Source organism: Colletes latitarsis, chromosome 13, assembly GCF_051014445.1.
Source record: "Colletes latitarsis isolate SP2378_abdomen chromosome 13, iyColLati1, whole genome shotgun sequence".
NCBI classification, from domain to species: Eukaryota; Metazoa; Arthropoda; class Insecta; order Hymenoptera; family Colletidae; genus Colletes; species Colletes latitarsis.
Genome location: NC_135146.1, coordinates 10325097 through 10340303, shown reverse-complemented (window position 1 = coordinate 10340303; position 15207 = coordinate 10325097). Strand labels below are relative to the sequence as shown.

General features: G+C 33.8%; 4 protein-coding genes across 7 annotated transcripts in view; 2 read left to right on the top strand and 2 right to left on the bottom strand.

Moving 5' to 3' along the window:
- Window positions 1-1833, top strand: part of Ecd (ecdysoneless cell cycle regulator) — a 73816-nt gene extending 71983 nt beyond the window's left edge. For all 3 annotated transcript variants that reach the window (XM_076780834.1, XM_076780832.1, XM_076780835.1), the window contains exons 4-6: window positions 154-652; window positions 938-1136; window positions 1202-1833. In XM_076780834.1, the coding sequence (XP_076636949.1) occupies window positions 154-652; window positions 938-1136; window positions 1202-1622 (1119 nt within the window). In that variant the 3' untranslated portion in view covers window positions 1623-1833. The remainder of the gene's footprint in view (window positions 1-153; window positions 653-937; window positions 1137-1201) is intronic.
- Window positions 1834-2383: 550 nt separating this feature from the next.
- LOC143349519 (tether containing UBX domain for GLUT4) lies at window positions 2384-6091 on the bottom strand. Its single transcript, XM_076780845.1, has 7 exons — window positions 5852-6091; window positions 5706-5761; window positions 4592-4841; window positions 3893-4273; window positions 3458-3815; window positions 2658-2823; window positions 2384-2582 (listed from the first exon to the last, which is right to left on the bottom strand). The coding sequence occupies exons 1-7, from the start codon at window positions 5936-5938 to the stop codon at window positions 2426-2428; spliced, it is 1455 nt and encodes a 484-aa protein (XP_076636960.1). The 5' UTR covers window positions 5939-6091; the 3' UTR covers window positions 2384-2425.
- A 1645-nt stretch (window positions 6092-7736) lies between these two features.
- On the top strand, window positions 7737-10067 carry Efr (ER GDP-fucose transporter). Of its 2 annotated transcripts, none has more exons than XR_013080916.1 (6): window positions 7737-8157; window positions 8332-8548; window positions 8618-8932; window positions 9009-9160; window positions 9251-9555; window positions 9845-10067. XR_013080916.1 is itself a non-coding variant. In XM_076780724.1 (6 exons), exons 1-5 carry the CDS (start codon window positions 8081-8083, stop codon window positions 9495-9497), a joined length of 1008 nt encoding a protein of 335 aa, XP_076636839.1. In that variant the 5' UTR covers window positions 7739-8080; the 3' UTR covers window positions 9498-9502; window positions 9845-10060. The 2 variants fall into 2 exon arrangements, 1 of the variants encoding a protein (XP_076636839.1); XM_076780724.1 differs by having other exon boundaries at window positions 7739-8157; window positions 9251-9502; window positions 9845-10060.
- Window positions 10068-10306: 239 nt separating this feature from the next.
- Window positions 10307-15207, bottom strand: part of LOC143349453 (uncharacterized) — a 32100-nt gene continuing 27199 nt past the window's right edge. Inside the window, exons 4-5 of the mRNA XM_076780725.1 lie at window positions 10760-10885; window positions 10307-10631 (exon numbers count right to left, since the gene is read on the bottom strand). Of these exons, the coding sequence (XP_076636840.1) occupies window positions 10531-10631; window positions 10760-10885 (227 nt within the window). The 3' untranslated portion in view covers window positions 10307-10530. The remainder of the gene's footprint in view (window positions 10632-10759; window positions 10886-15207) is intronic.

Sequence of the window (15207 nt, the reverse complement as noted above, 5' to 3'; positions counted from 1 at the left end):
AGACACAAATTCGACAATCCGAAAAATCCCTATAACTTCCGAACAAGATGGAGGATTGAAACCTTGCAAATTTGGTTCAAGGGCACATTTGACCCCCTTATTCGACAGTACCCTTTATTCTATTTTCATGACATCTTTCCTACAATCCTATAGGTCTGTCGTGCTATGAGGTACTTTCCCCCTGAACAGCGAATTATGGTTAATTTAAAAATGACTAAATGTTTGTACGCAATGGCAATGCATTGTCGATATACAGGAGATCCAAGAACTGGCTGGAATATACCACCGATAACCTGTTCAAAATACAATGCTCACATACTTGGCGTTAAAATAGCCTGTGGTTTAGAGATGTTAGTTGCTAATGCACACGAAGAACGTAGAAAAAGAATGAATCAAACAATTAACAATACTGAGAAATTGAAAACAAACGATTACGCTCTGAATGCATATTTAGCACGTTTAGAAACTAGTGGTTACTTTAGAAATCTATTGAAAGGTAGTCAAGATTACGAAAGGCTTCTAAACGCAGCGAAAGATTACTACTTACAACATGTAAATTCATTTACTTCCGCAACAAATATTGTTAAAAGCGATGCTGAAAAGGTTTTAGAAGCATGGGAAAGCATACAATCTAATGATATTGAATTGCATGGTAAGCCCATTAAAATTAACATTAACACGTTGACCAACACAAATCAAATGCAGGGCTAAAAATTCTTGGTTCGACTGTAGGTAATAATTTTCTATTGTTTATATTAGTTTCAAAGTCTGAATTATAAGCTCTCGAACGTAATTTAATATGTTGGTACTGCATAATTACTATAAAATACTAATTTCATGAAAACATCGTCACCAAAATATGGGTAACATGGTGGTCAACGTGTTGATAAAATTTCATTTACATTCCATGTTGTTTCATACTATATTTTGTACGTAGCCCAAGATGAAGTCACATTAAGTCCTGCAAATAGCGACAGTTGGTTAAATGTGGATCCAGTACAGTTAAATGCATTCTTAAATGAACAGTGGGGGAACGTTAAGAATAAAAAGCAGGGACAAGAACCGTTGAGTCTTAGAGAAAAAGTACAATCCTTCTTCAATCATACTAGCAATATCGATGGTGTACAGTTTCTAGAGTATGTTATTTCTATTATAATACTCTTAGTATCGTATAAATTTTAATCTGTATGTTTTTATTTAGAGATCATTCCATGGAGGCTGGCATAATGCACGATTCAGAAGACAATGAAAAAGTTGAATTCGACGCAGACATATTTGATAGTACGTTACAAGGTATATTAGATTTGGTTGTTCCAGAAAGCGAAGGAGAATTCGAAGGAAGTTCAGAAGGATCTTTGGGCGAAGACGATGAGGATACTGGTGGTGAAATGGATAAGTATATGCGATTATTAAATTCAGAATTACAGTCTGAAATGGTGAAAGACGAAAGTTTCGAAATGCGGAAAAGATCTGACATAATAGAAGAGAATTTAATAAAAAGTATCAAAGAAGAAGCGGGTGGTTCAGGACCGATCGGGAATATGATAGGTGGGCCTGTTCGACGGCTTATGCATTTGCAATTACAATCGCCGACCACAGTACCTCCCGACTTACAAAGTTAATAACATTAATTATAAAATAATTTTTATCAAAATATATTAACAATTGTTAATAGGTCGAAAGTATTGTTGATCATTTTATGTAAATTAAATCACAGCTATTTATTGTTTCAGAAAGTAAAGAAGTATATGTACATGTTTCGTGGCTGTGTGTATGTGCGTGCACGCATGCGTATCAGTGTTTGCATCCCCACTCCTCTTGCTGTCAGCTGACTCACTATTGGTCGAAAACTGTGACGAAGATCGGCGACAGCCAATCAGCGAAGTGCAACAAGAGTGGGGATAGAAATACGCTGTGCCTTCTCGCGGAAGGACGATTGTGTGGATACGCGTGCGTGCATTGAACTCTATGATACAGTTGAATGAAATCAATTTTTACTTAAAATGCCTTTTTATTTATCAAAGGAATATCATAAAAATTCATCAGTTCATTATTTCAAACTGTTAACACGAAGCATCGAAAGCCAATGTCTACCATTACATCGACTTTTTTCAGTTTCACTTGGTTGAAAAATGGTTAGTCACACCTAACCTCAACAAGGTATGATTCTACCATTCTTCCATGAGAAGAAGGTAGAACGTGTTTACATCCCCACTCCTGTTACTGTCCGCTGATTGGTCGAAAACGGTGACGAAGACAGCCAATCAGCGGACTGCAGCAAGAGTGGGGATGTAAACACGCTGTGCGTTCTTCTCGTGGAAGGACGATTCACTCGCGTTATATTTCATATTTCGTTCCTTGGATCACATAAAAATTAATAAAATACTTATAATTACTTGAATTTATTAACAATCACAGAGTTAATTTATTTCTTGAATGGCAGATTTAACCACGCTGGTATTTTGTTTTGTTTTGATTCACTAGTATTCGCGTTACGAACCTTAACTGGTTTACTATTTTCCGCGTCGGTAACTTTCTCGTCTTCGTTAACTATTTCACTTTGTTGGTTTATCATCGATACTCTGAAAATAAGTTAGTATAACATAAAATAAAATTTGTATTATAATAGGTAGTATATAACGCGGTTAATCGCTTACCTAATTTTAGTAACTTGCATTTCAACTTCTTTAGGATCTGTTAATTTCTGTTTTATATCAGATCTAAGAGCCGATTGCCCAGAATAATAAATAATAGCAGAAGGTACCAAATCTTCGTCGATTAAACGTGCATTGCTATTCAAAACGTGTTTCGGCGGAGTAGTAACTATCGAGAAATAAAATTGTATTAAGTTATTTAAAAGAATAATACATTGTATAATTTTAAAACAAACGGAGTGGTCATTTAATAACTTTTAATCTAAATATCTCAAAAACAACAGATCTTTGGTAAAAATTTTAACATTTAAAGTTGCGAGTCTTGTGAGTGAGAACCACTATCACGCGCATGCAGCTCTGCGCAGGTTGTCGTCTCACAGGCGCAACTTTAAACGTTAATAACTTTTTAACGAAGCCTCCATCGACAAATTGGTATTCTTCATTTTCGTTTTATTTTGGCCTATAGAATCTCCCCTTAAAATTTTTCCCACGGGTGTGCATACGAGGTGTTCAGTCACCCATGGGAAAAATTTTAATGGGAGATTCTAGAGGTCAAAATAAGACGAAAATCAAGAATACCAATTTGTTGATTGAGGCTTCGTTAAAAAGTTATTAACGTTTAAAGTTGCGAGTCTTGTGAGTGAGAACCGCTATCACGCGCATACAGCTCTGCGCAGATTGCTGTCTCTTTTTAACGAAGTCTCCATCAACAAATTGGTATTCTTCATTTTCGTCTTATTTTGGCCTCTAGAATCCCCCAAATCCGGTTTATTAGTTTCTCAAAGTTTGTTTATATTACTCACAAATTAAGAAGTCACTGCTGGGATCGCTCAAGTAGTTTTTTACAAAGTCTTTTACCGCTTGTACAGTTTCCAGTGGTCGAAATAATCCTTGAAGGACAAACTGATCTGGAAATTGTATGCGGATTATCGTATAATGATACTTATTTAATTGACTCAGGGTTCTGGTTTCTTGGTGTAATTGTCGTTGGACATTCGTTAAAAAAGGTGCTTCTTCTAGTTGTTCTCTGCGACGTTTAAAGTCTCTTAATATTATTTTTGCATCATCAACTGTTACATCGTAAAAAACATCTGGGACTTCGTCTTTAGGTAACGCTTCAATTATATCGTGATTGAATACCATAGCATTTCGTTCACCCAACTATAATAAAAAGCTATAAATAACACATAGATATATATATTTTCTTAAATATATATCCTTATGTAAGTTGATCTTACAAATTCTATTTCATTTGTGTTCGTTATTCCATTCGTAGTGGATGGTTTTGGTGTAATTTCAGTTCTAGAAATGGCGTAATTCGTACTAGTTGATGGCATTGACTGACATTCCTCTGTTGTAAGAATTTCGTTTCCTTTATCTAAGGTTATTAATTCTTGTGTGTTATCTACTACGCTCTGAGAACATACTTCCAATTGTTTCGATTCCTGTGGCTCCTTCGTCAATGGAGTCGTAACATTTGATATTTTATTAGAATCGATTATTGCAGTCTGACAGTCTGTTTGTTGAGGATCTCTATACATTAAGCGCAATACAGCTTTACCGTTAGTAATTCCTAATGACTTTAAAGTTGCGTTCTTTAAAGCTTCTATTCCATAAATCTACAAAATAATGATTTTATCTTTTACTGGTAATACAGTCTGAATTTTATAGATGGTTTACAATAATAATAACACAAAATTGTTAGAAATATAATGCTTTTCTTCTTGTATCTGTGGCTGTGTATGTAAGAGTGGATGTGTGGTGCCATCTAGGTTAGAAAAAGGAATGGGAACCCCGGGTTTTCAAGTTCAGTGTGAGAATGCATGGCAGAGAGTAAAAGTGTACTACATCTGTATAAAATAGCCTAAATACAATATGAAGTTCAACTATAAATCTAGTACTGTTATTGGCCAAAGAAAAATTAGATATTTCCATACCTCTCGATGCATATACGTCAAGATAGTTTTTTCAAGATCCTGGTCAAGACACAGTTGTTGCAAAATTTCAAGTAACGTTACATTAGACATGAATTCACCCATTTTGCGCTCTCCGTTCTGTAATTGTATACCTATTGTCACTGTCAATGTGGAACGTTTCTTTGTACAGGGTATCAATTCTAGTTGTGCATTGTTTGGTAGTCCCGTAAACCGTAATATTGCATTAGGATCTAATACACGGTGAAAGTGTCTGAGAAACAGATGAAATGTTAATTAAAGTCTGCTGTAATTTTATATCTTATACTCACAGTCAGTCAAAACAGTCTCTGTACACCGTACAAGAATTTATTTGAAGTTGCATAATTTTAAAGGGAATGATAATAAATAATTCTTGCGTTATTATGTTCCCAAACGCAACATTTATCAACAATGCGAAAAAAGCTACGTTACATTCATTTGTTAACAAATAAACAAAGGGAAAACTAAAACTCAATGAAAACGAGGTTAAGAAAGTCTCCGTACATGTAACACTATTACTCATAATTTGTTAACTAGTGACCAGTTGGGCCGCCTTTCAATTTTATAATTTCTTGCACCCTCTTTGGCATTGTTTCAACTAATTTTTGCATTGTACTTGGCTGAATGTTTTCCCATTCCAACAATATCTTAAATTTTAGGTCTTGTGTATTTTTTCGAAGGACCTCGCACAGATTTTATGGAAAATGACCCCCGGTTAAATTAGCTCAACTTTTGATATGTCTCGATGAAAAGTTCCAATTAAATCTCAGGTCGCAATTCCATTTCTGAGAAGTCTTTCATTCTTGCTAACAGCCAAGCAACTAAATTGTACTTGACCATAGAGCGTTTCCTTGAGTTATTTGTAACAAAGCAAATAAATTTACACGCTCTCTGTACGGAGGCTTCTTCGACCTCATTTTTGTTCGTTTATTTGTTAACAAATGCATGTAACATCTGTTTGCTTGCACTAATAATTAATGTTATATTTCTGAATTATTTATTACCATTTCCTTTAAAATTATGCAACTTTAAATAAATTCTTCTACGGTGTACGGAGACTTTTTTTACTGACTATTTATTTGTCGATGGTACATACTTGACATCGTAATCATCTGGATCATAACCATGTTTTTTACAAACTTCTTCCAAAACCTACGAGTAACAATTTGTACTCAAAATAAGAAAATTTAAACAACTGTAACAACATTCGTCCAATGATAAACGTACACATAAACAACTTACTTGTAATATCGTAGTGTTTGGTGTAACTTTTACGTTACGTCGATGGCCATTTGGCATGAGTATGATAACACTTCCATTTTTAGCCATAATATATTAAAATTTCAATTGTTTATAGAAACTAATCTAATACAAAATATAGTAGAGAGAGAAATACGAAATCATGCCGTGATTATAGAGATTCGGTGCAATGCAAGGGACAAGGAAAATTATGATGAATTTGCTATACCACTTCGTCGAGTGGTGGGGTAGTATGAAAGTATCAAACACAAACATTTATAACAACCAATAAAATATATAAAACTGAAAGCATGAATAAGACTACATAAATTAAATTGAAAAATCATTCGACAGTATATATCGTTTTCTCAATACATTTATACGAACAAGTATTGTAAATAAAGATAAGTGGTATAATTGTTTTGATAGTTATAAATGTTCGTGTAACTCTTTGCAGGATTTCAGATAATAAAATGGACCCATGTTGCGTAGAAATTTTATTGCAAATTAAACACAATTGGTATATTTTTATTAATAAAGGTATCATACAATGTAAAAACATAAACAAATCTTCCGCTTGCAACAATCGATGAATCTGTGTTGGCACAATGTTGCCAACACAAGTAACATTTGTTGAAAATATTACCAACTGCTTTACGCAAATAAAAACGAAATATAAACCTATGCGCGCGCATGCAGCTATTGCAGTATAAAATGTGGGTGCATCGAAGAGGTGGGACACTTAATCCCAGCGTGGCCCAAAGAGATAATCGTGTTCTATGTCGATATCTGGCACTATAATTCGTGAGAAATAAAAAATAAATTGTAATTTAGAAAGTTCCAAACTATTACGTGACTTTTGATGTTAACTTATTCAGGGTTAGGCATAAATTGGTCAAAGAAATGTTTCATATAATCGATATTTAACCTACAAAAAATTGCAGTTGCTTAAATTTAAAAATTATTATATTTTGAAATGAAAGTAGGTATTTTTAACTTCATAGTATTGCAGACGACATAGAAACGAATTTAACGATCTGCTACACGGTGACTTTCAGATGACCTTGAAAGAAAAATGAATCGATTACCATAATATTTTAAATAATTCGACGATAGATAAGGCCTCGCATTTAGACGTAAATAAATGAACGCAAACATTACGAGTACTAATTTATTCAACTTCAGAACTTAACACACAAAATAAAAGGAAAATTTATGCAGAACCAAACTGAAAACACGCATGTTAATTAGTAAATAAATTAGACATTCGAATTGCATTTCACCCACTGCGATGCAAGTTTTTAGAGAAATTGTAGTTTCTTTGCACTCGTTTTATTTTGTGTGTTAAGTCCTAAAGTCGAGTAAATGAACATTCGTAAACGTCTAAATGGCCTTGGTGTTATCTACCACCTAATTATTTAAAATATGGCGATCGATTCATGGCAATGTTTCTTTCAATGCCATCCAAAGGTCATAGTGTAGCATGTGTTAGAATTTGGTAATATTAAAAGTGGGTTGGCAACACTTAAAAAAAAAAAGACGCAAACGAGCACTTAAAAAGAGAAGAAGCGCGCAGTTGCAGAAAAGTCGAATATATTTAACTTTAACAATCAGAAATATAATTTCTTTTGTAGAATTAAATAAACTTCAGTTAAAACTCAACACAATGTCATCTACGATACTACGAAATTAAAACTACCTACTTCCATTTGAAAATATAACGATCTTAATTTTTCATCGAAAATCAATCCTGGTTTTAAATTTAAACTACAACTTTTTGGCGCTTAAATACTGATTAATTTCGATAGGAAACATTTTTTTGTCAGACTATCTCGGGGGACTAATTTGTGCCTCATCAGGTGTGTGCAATGTATAATTACAGAAAAATCATAATGCACTACTCATAGTTACATAAGATTTGTCATGTTATCTCTTCTAAAGCAGTGTTAGTGAAATTCTATACACAGTGGTGGGGATGGGAAATTAAATAATGTTTCACGTGTTCATAGTGTGGTTTTTATTCCGATGTGTATGGAGTGGAAAGAATATATGAAACGTCTAGATGATACATCACATTCTCGAGTATACGTGCTTCCTGATAAATAGTTATAATTGCCAGCTAACGTACCAACTCTATGATTTCGAAACGTAATACGAGTACGAGTGTCTCAAACGCGTGTGGCTATTTGTAATTTTAGGTTAACTTTTATGGTACCCAGTAAATAACATAATATGAGTGCAGCCGTTGCAATTTTCTGTGTCTTCCTCGGCTGTTGCAGCAATGTCGTTCTCCTAGAATATCTCGTTAAGTAAATACTCGATACTTACATTAAAACTATTAAAAAAGTTCCAACATAATAATCCAATACGCTGTCTTAAATTTACAAACACAGCGACTCACATTTATCAAGACAAAGATCGTATCCTAAAGTTTATAACATTCGCTGTCATCGATGAAATAATAGTGATGTATTTCCTTTCAGAGAAGATCCCGGTAGCGGGAACCTCATTACGTTCGCACAGTTTCTTTTCATATCGATAGAAGGGTTCTTATTCACTTCGAAATGTGGCACCGTAAAGCCCAATATAGGAATAAAGGATTATTTCGTATTGGTAACGATGTTCTTTGTTACGAACGTTTGCAATAACTACGCGTTTGATTTTAATATACCTATGCCGTTGCATATGATATTCAGGGCTGTAAGTACTCGAAAGTAAGATACACCGTTGGAATCTTAGGATGGGATAGTAAAATTGATATGGTTTTAGGGTTCTCTGATAGCTAACATGATAATGGGTATCCTTATCTTGAAGAAAAAGTATGCATTTAGTAAATTTTTATCTGTGTTTATGATTACGCTTGGAATTGTGATCTGCACGATCATCAGCGGCAAAGAGATCAAATCTTTGCAAGCTAAGAATGTCGAACAAGTGACCACTACTCCGTGGGACGATCTGTTTTGGTGGATAATGGGTATTTCGTTACTAACGATAGCGCTGTTTGTTTCTGCTAGAATGGGTATTTATCAGGAAGTTTTGCACAAGAAGTATGGAAAAAATGCACGAGAGGCATTGTACTATACGGTATACTTCGACTTGTATCGATGTTCTATGCACAGAATCGTTTCTAAAATAATATCACGTTTTATATTCTTTCCAGCATCTATTACCATTGCCATTTTTTATAACGTTAGCTCCTAATATATGGGACCATTTCACATACGCACTTGCATCGGAACCATTAGAAATATCGGTTATCAATGTGCAAGTGCCAAAATTAATTTTATACCTTATAGGAAACGTTCTTACGCAGTATCCTTTTACTAATATTGTCTAATATTAATATAATCGAATAGAATAGCAAAATTTTTGTTTCTGTCCTATTCTTAACGATAACCTTAGATACATGTGCATTAGTTCTGTTTTCGTGTTAACGACAGAGTGCACATCACTCACAGTGACTTTAGTGATAACGTTACGAAAATTCCTGTCTTTACTCTTCTCGATAGTGTACTTCCAGAATCCTTTCACAGTGTACCACTGGATTGGAACGCTTCTGGTATTTCTGGGGACAGTAATATTCACCGAAATATTACCAAAGATTGCAGAAAGCCTTCAACCCAAGGAGAGGACGAAGAAAGTACAATAGAAATGGTACTGTCGATTGATTGGTATTAATATAATAGTTCCAAGCTCTAATTCAACGGGTGAATAAAACATTTCATACGTAAATATAATTTTTGTTACGAAAGGGTTCAATTGTAATTTAAGTAATTTAGAAATTATATTGAAACAGTTAAACGCTTTGACAAGGACTATATTAACCTTTTGCACTCCAAGGATTGTTTTCAATAAGAACGATTTAAAAATGTTTGTAAACCAAGTTTCATTCGTTTGTTAAATTTGAGTCGATTTGTATTTGCTAGTGAGGTGCGAAGGGCTAATATTCTTGCAAGTAAAAATAATTGTCGCGTAACCGAGCTGTAATAATTTCAGGGACAGGTAGACGACACTTTATGCCATTTCTATGTCTTTGTCTGCATATAGGGAGCAAGGTGCAGTCAGCAGTCGATCGACGAGCACGTTTCGTTTATAATAATTATGTGATGATTACACAGTATGGGCAGAAAATAGAAAATAGATGTAGAACAAAATGTTGTGTACAAAAGCAACGACCGATTTCATTTATCCTGGGAATCTGAGCATCCTTTCCTGTCATCCTACGAGATTGGTTGCCAATCTGTTGATTTGGGAGATTCTACCCTTATCTAGGGAATTATTTATTGGGATTCCCCTCTCTTTTTGAGTGATGTGAGAGACACCTGGTGGCGTACTCGTTATTTAAATTGAAAGTACACTCAAACGCTTATATTTAATGAAATACGTAAGTTAAATCGTAAATGCGATGCGCCAATGGGTCCTAAGACTACATAAGTAGATAAATAATTCAACAGTACACCGTTTTTACGATACATTTATTTGCAAACGCGTATCAGAACTCGTGTGTTCGAACTCTGAGAAATGGTATCGCGCGATGGCTACGCTTTCAGCCTCGTAGAAAAGTACAAAAAGCGCCCAAAAATAGGAGTAATTTTCGTCGTAGCGTGAAGTATAATCGTGGAAAAATAATTTATTAAAATAATTCGATGTGTACAACAAAATATATATTTAACGTGTGCTTGCTAAGTCGGCCGTAAGAACAACCTGAGCACCATTAATACCGCCAGGAACTTTGTAAGATTGGTATTCACGAATGACCAGGCGTCATTTGCTAAATATTTCCCTGAAAAACACGAGAAAAATAATTAGTGAAATAGACGCCATGTTTTCGTTAATGAAAGTAATGTATTCGTTATAGGACAATTACTAGTTAGTAACTTGGGTGCAATTAAAACGTAAAACGATACTTACAGAGAGAAGCTAAGTAGGAATGGCAGCAACATTCTCGTAACCTTGTGTATTCAGCACAGTCTCCAGCCTGCACTTTACATTCTTCCGGTCCCACGCGACAAGTGTGCTCGATGAAGGGAAATACCTCTAAAACAATAGGCTAATGAATGTATGAATTACGATTTTACACGTTTTCGAAGATACGAGTATGTTTAGATTTCTATCTAATTTTGTTTGTCCCCCTATTGCATCTAATGTGAGACTAGTTGACAACATCTCGACAATTGTTGTTAAGTTGATTAGATTATCAATATTGTAGCTTGGTAAATAGTTTATATAGTTGTCTTGATCAACAATTAATTTGACGGATATTGGCCTTGGAGCTTGTTAACTGCTTGTGGCTGTGATGTTGACATATTTGTACAGAGTCTTTTACGCAATTTGGAAGAGCAATATCTCTGAAACGGTTAGAGATAAAAGAAAATGTCGTAAGACTGAAATGGAACGATGCATAGACTTGATGTAATTTTATTTGTGTTGAGGTTTATGGTTTATTAAATAGACAGAGGTTATTTTAATGGGGGGTTCTGGAGGCCAAAATAAGACGAAAATGAAGAATACTAATTGGTCGATGGAGGTTTCGTTAAAAAGTTATTAACAATTAAATTCGGAAATTTCAGATCGTTCTGGAAAAATTATATTTAGTTGCAGGGGGCAATTACAATCGTTTTTGGTCAATAGACATAACCTCGAAATCCTAATCACTTTCGAGAAAAAAATTCGAGTAGGTATCGAAATTTTCAGACGAAATTAAAAAATTTCAAATCATAGTAAAAAAATTATATTTAGTTACAGGGGGAAATTACAATCGTTTTTGGTCAATAGACATATCCCTGAAATCCTACCCACTTACGAGAAAAAAAATCTTTAACGAAAATATAATGTAATCCTTGATGCGTATCTTTAAAACGCCATAACTTCTGAACGAATTGAAGGATTTTAATGTTTAAAAAAGCAAACGACGCGTATTTTGCTAGAGAATATGTAGAAATTCTAAAGATATTCGAAAAGTTGAGTCTTGATCTCGAAAAATGAGAAAAACCGTATAAAAATGGTCCAATTTTCAAACAGATATATCTCCTACAATAGTGAATATATTTCAATGAAATTTATTTCTGAAGTAGTGCTCATGGATACCTACAAAAAAGTATTAGACAACATTTCCCTACAGCGTCAAACTAATTTATTAAAAATGAAAAACGATATTTCAAGAAAAATCGACAGGGGGTAGGTGCCCAAATGTTTCGGTGAAATTGAAAAGTTTTAAATCTATCTGGAAAAATTATTTTCTGTTGCAGAGGTTAATTGTAATCATTTTTGGTCAACAGACATACCCTCGAAATCCTAACCACTTTCGAGAAAAAAATTCGAGAAGGTGTAAAATTTTTCGACAAAATAAAAAACTTTCAAATCGTTTTGAAAAAATTATTTTCTGTTGCAGAGGTCAATTGTAATCATTTTTGGTCAACAGACATACCCCCGAAATCCTACTCAGTTTCGAGAAAAAAATTCCTTACTAAAAGTATCATTTCTGACCAGAAATGTTACCCCAAAATTTCGCATGAATCTTTAAAACGTCATAACTTTTGAACGGATTGAAGGATTTTAATGTTTAAAAAGGCAAACAACGCGTATTTTAGTGGAGAATATGTAGAAATTCTAAAAATATTGGAAAAGCTGGTCCTTGACCCCACAAAATGAGGAAAACCCCATAAAAATGGTCCAATATTGAAACAGCCATAACTCCTACAATAGTGAATATATTTCAATGAAACTTTTTCCTGAAGTAGAGCTCTTAAGTACCTACAAAAAAGTATTAAACAACTTTTCTGTAGGACGTCAAACAAATTTATTAAAAATGCAAAACCAATTGTTAATAAAAATCGACAGGGGGTAGGTGCTGAAATGAAATGAGAAAATTTCAAATCTTTCTGAAAAAATTATTCTTATTTGCGGAGGGCAATTATAATCATTTTTGTTCATCAGACATACCCTCGAAATCCTACCCACTTTTGGAAAAAAAATTCCTTACCGAAAATATAATTTCAGGCCAGAAATGTTGCTCGAAAATTTCATAAGAATCTTTAAAATGTCATAACTTCTGAACGGTTTGAAGGATTTCCATTTTCAAAAAAGCAAACAACGCGTATTTTAGTGAAGAATATGTAGAAATTCTAACAATATTGAAAAAGTACTTCCTTAACACCGTAAATTGAGAAAAACCACATGAAAGTGGTCCAATCTTTAAATTACCATAACTTCTATAATAGTGAATATATTTCAATGAAACTTTTTCCTGAAGTAGAGCCCATAAGTACCTACAAAAAAGTATTAGACAACTTTTCTGTAGGTCGTCAAATTAATTTATTAAAAATGAAAAACGAACTTTTAAGAAACATCGATGGGGGGTAGGTGTCTTAATTTCGGCGAAATTAAAAAATTTCAAATAGTTCTGGAAAAATTATTTTAGGTTGCAGGGGTCTATTACAATCATTTTTGGTCATCAGACATACCCTCGAAATCCTACCCATTTTCTAGAAAAAAATTCGAAAAGGTGTGGAATTTTTCGATAAAAAAAAAAAAATTACAAATCGTTTTGGAAAAATTATTTTCAGTTGTGGGGGGCAATTGCAATCATTTTTGGTCATCAGACATATCCTCGAAATCCTACCCATTTTCTAGAAAAAAATTCGAAAAGGTGTGGAATTTTTCGATAGAAAAAAAAAATTACAAATCGTTTTGGAAAAATTATTTTAGGTTGCAGGGGTCCATTACAATCATTTTTGGTCATCAGACATATCCTCGAAATCCTACCCATTTTCTAGAAAAAAATTCGAAAAGGTGTGGACTTTTTCGATAGAAAAAAAAAATTACAAATCGTTTTGGAAAAATTATTTTCAGTTGTGGGGGGCAATTGCAATCATTTTTGGTCATCAGACATATCCTCGAAATCCTACGCATTTTCGAGAAAAAAATTCAGTAAGGGCGAAACTTTAAACGTTAATAACTTTTTAACGAAGCCTCCATCAACAAATTAGTATTCTTGATTTCCGTTTTATTTTGGCCTCTAGAATCCTCCATTAAAATTTTGGTGACCAAACACCCTGTATTCCAGACTCTTAATATTAATTAATCTAATTTTGATCGTTCTATTCAATGGAGTCTTTTAATCCCCATAAAAACATTATCAATGGGACGTATAGAAAATTGAGTATATTTTTTCACCCGCATTTTTGATAGTTAAACGTTTTATATTCCATTCAGTTACATTGCTGGTTTGTATGCTGCAGCAAAACGCATTGCAAAGGTTACTATCGAAGTATCGTATCAATTGCGCTGTAAAAGGTCGATAAGTATGCGTGAAACAATTCCAGTAGATCTAATGACGAAATAATGAAACGTTGTCGTCCACTACTTAAAACCAAGGTCACGAGAAGCTATGCTAATTGCAAATTCGAGCAAACGATGTTAGAGGTCGATGGCCTATAGTCCCAGTAAAGAGCTCGGACGAAGAACGCGTAGAATAACCAAGTATCCGTGTTAACGGCTCTGCCAATCGTTTGGCGTGAGTCACCCGGTATAACCACCCTGTGGTTGGACATTAGCACACGCGCGAAAGACAAGGATGGATCGTTACGACGAACGATGATTTTCTGAACAGGTGATTGTCCTTTCGTTTAGCTATACGCGAAGCTAAGCTACCAATACTCGACATTTTCCTTGTTGAAACAAAATGTGCCAAAGGGTCAGTAACAATTTTTCTTTTTTATGTAGACTTCAAACAGTTTTTTTTGGGCGTTGTTAACATATTCATTGCAAGATTAAAACCGTATAATATTCTACACAAGTAAAATTTTGATTTGAGAAACTTGTAAGCTACATAACCTAAAATTTGTTTCAGTAATATTTTCGTAACCTCGTCAAAATTTAGACATTCTACTCAAATTTATTTCCCTTAACCTCTTAACTTGAGAATTAGTTTTTCAAGTTAATAGTTAATAGTTAGAAGCATTTTATTCGACATTTCTTTTGGGCGTAGTTGAAAAATAGATGTCGCTTTAAACGGAAGTGACATGTATACAATGATGAAAGCTTTGTTGGAACAAAATGTACAAAAGATTTCATACGAATGTTTTTTTTATAGACTTCAAGCATTTCAGTATAATATTCTGTACAAGTGAAATTTTGATTTGAGAAAATTGTAAGCTACATAACCTAAAATTTGTTTTAGTAATATTTAAGTAACCTCGTCAAAATTTAGAAATTCTATTCAGATTTATTTCCCTTAACCTCTTAATTTGAGAATTAGTTTTTCTAGTAACATAATGGTAAATTTTGTTATCAATATATAGGTGGCGTGGTAGTCAAAGTGTTAAAGGTTAGATTTTGTTTTAAACAGAAGCAACAAG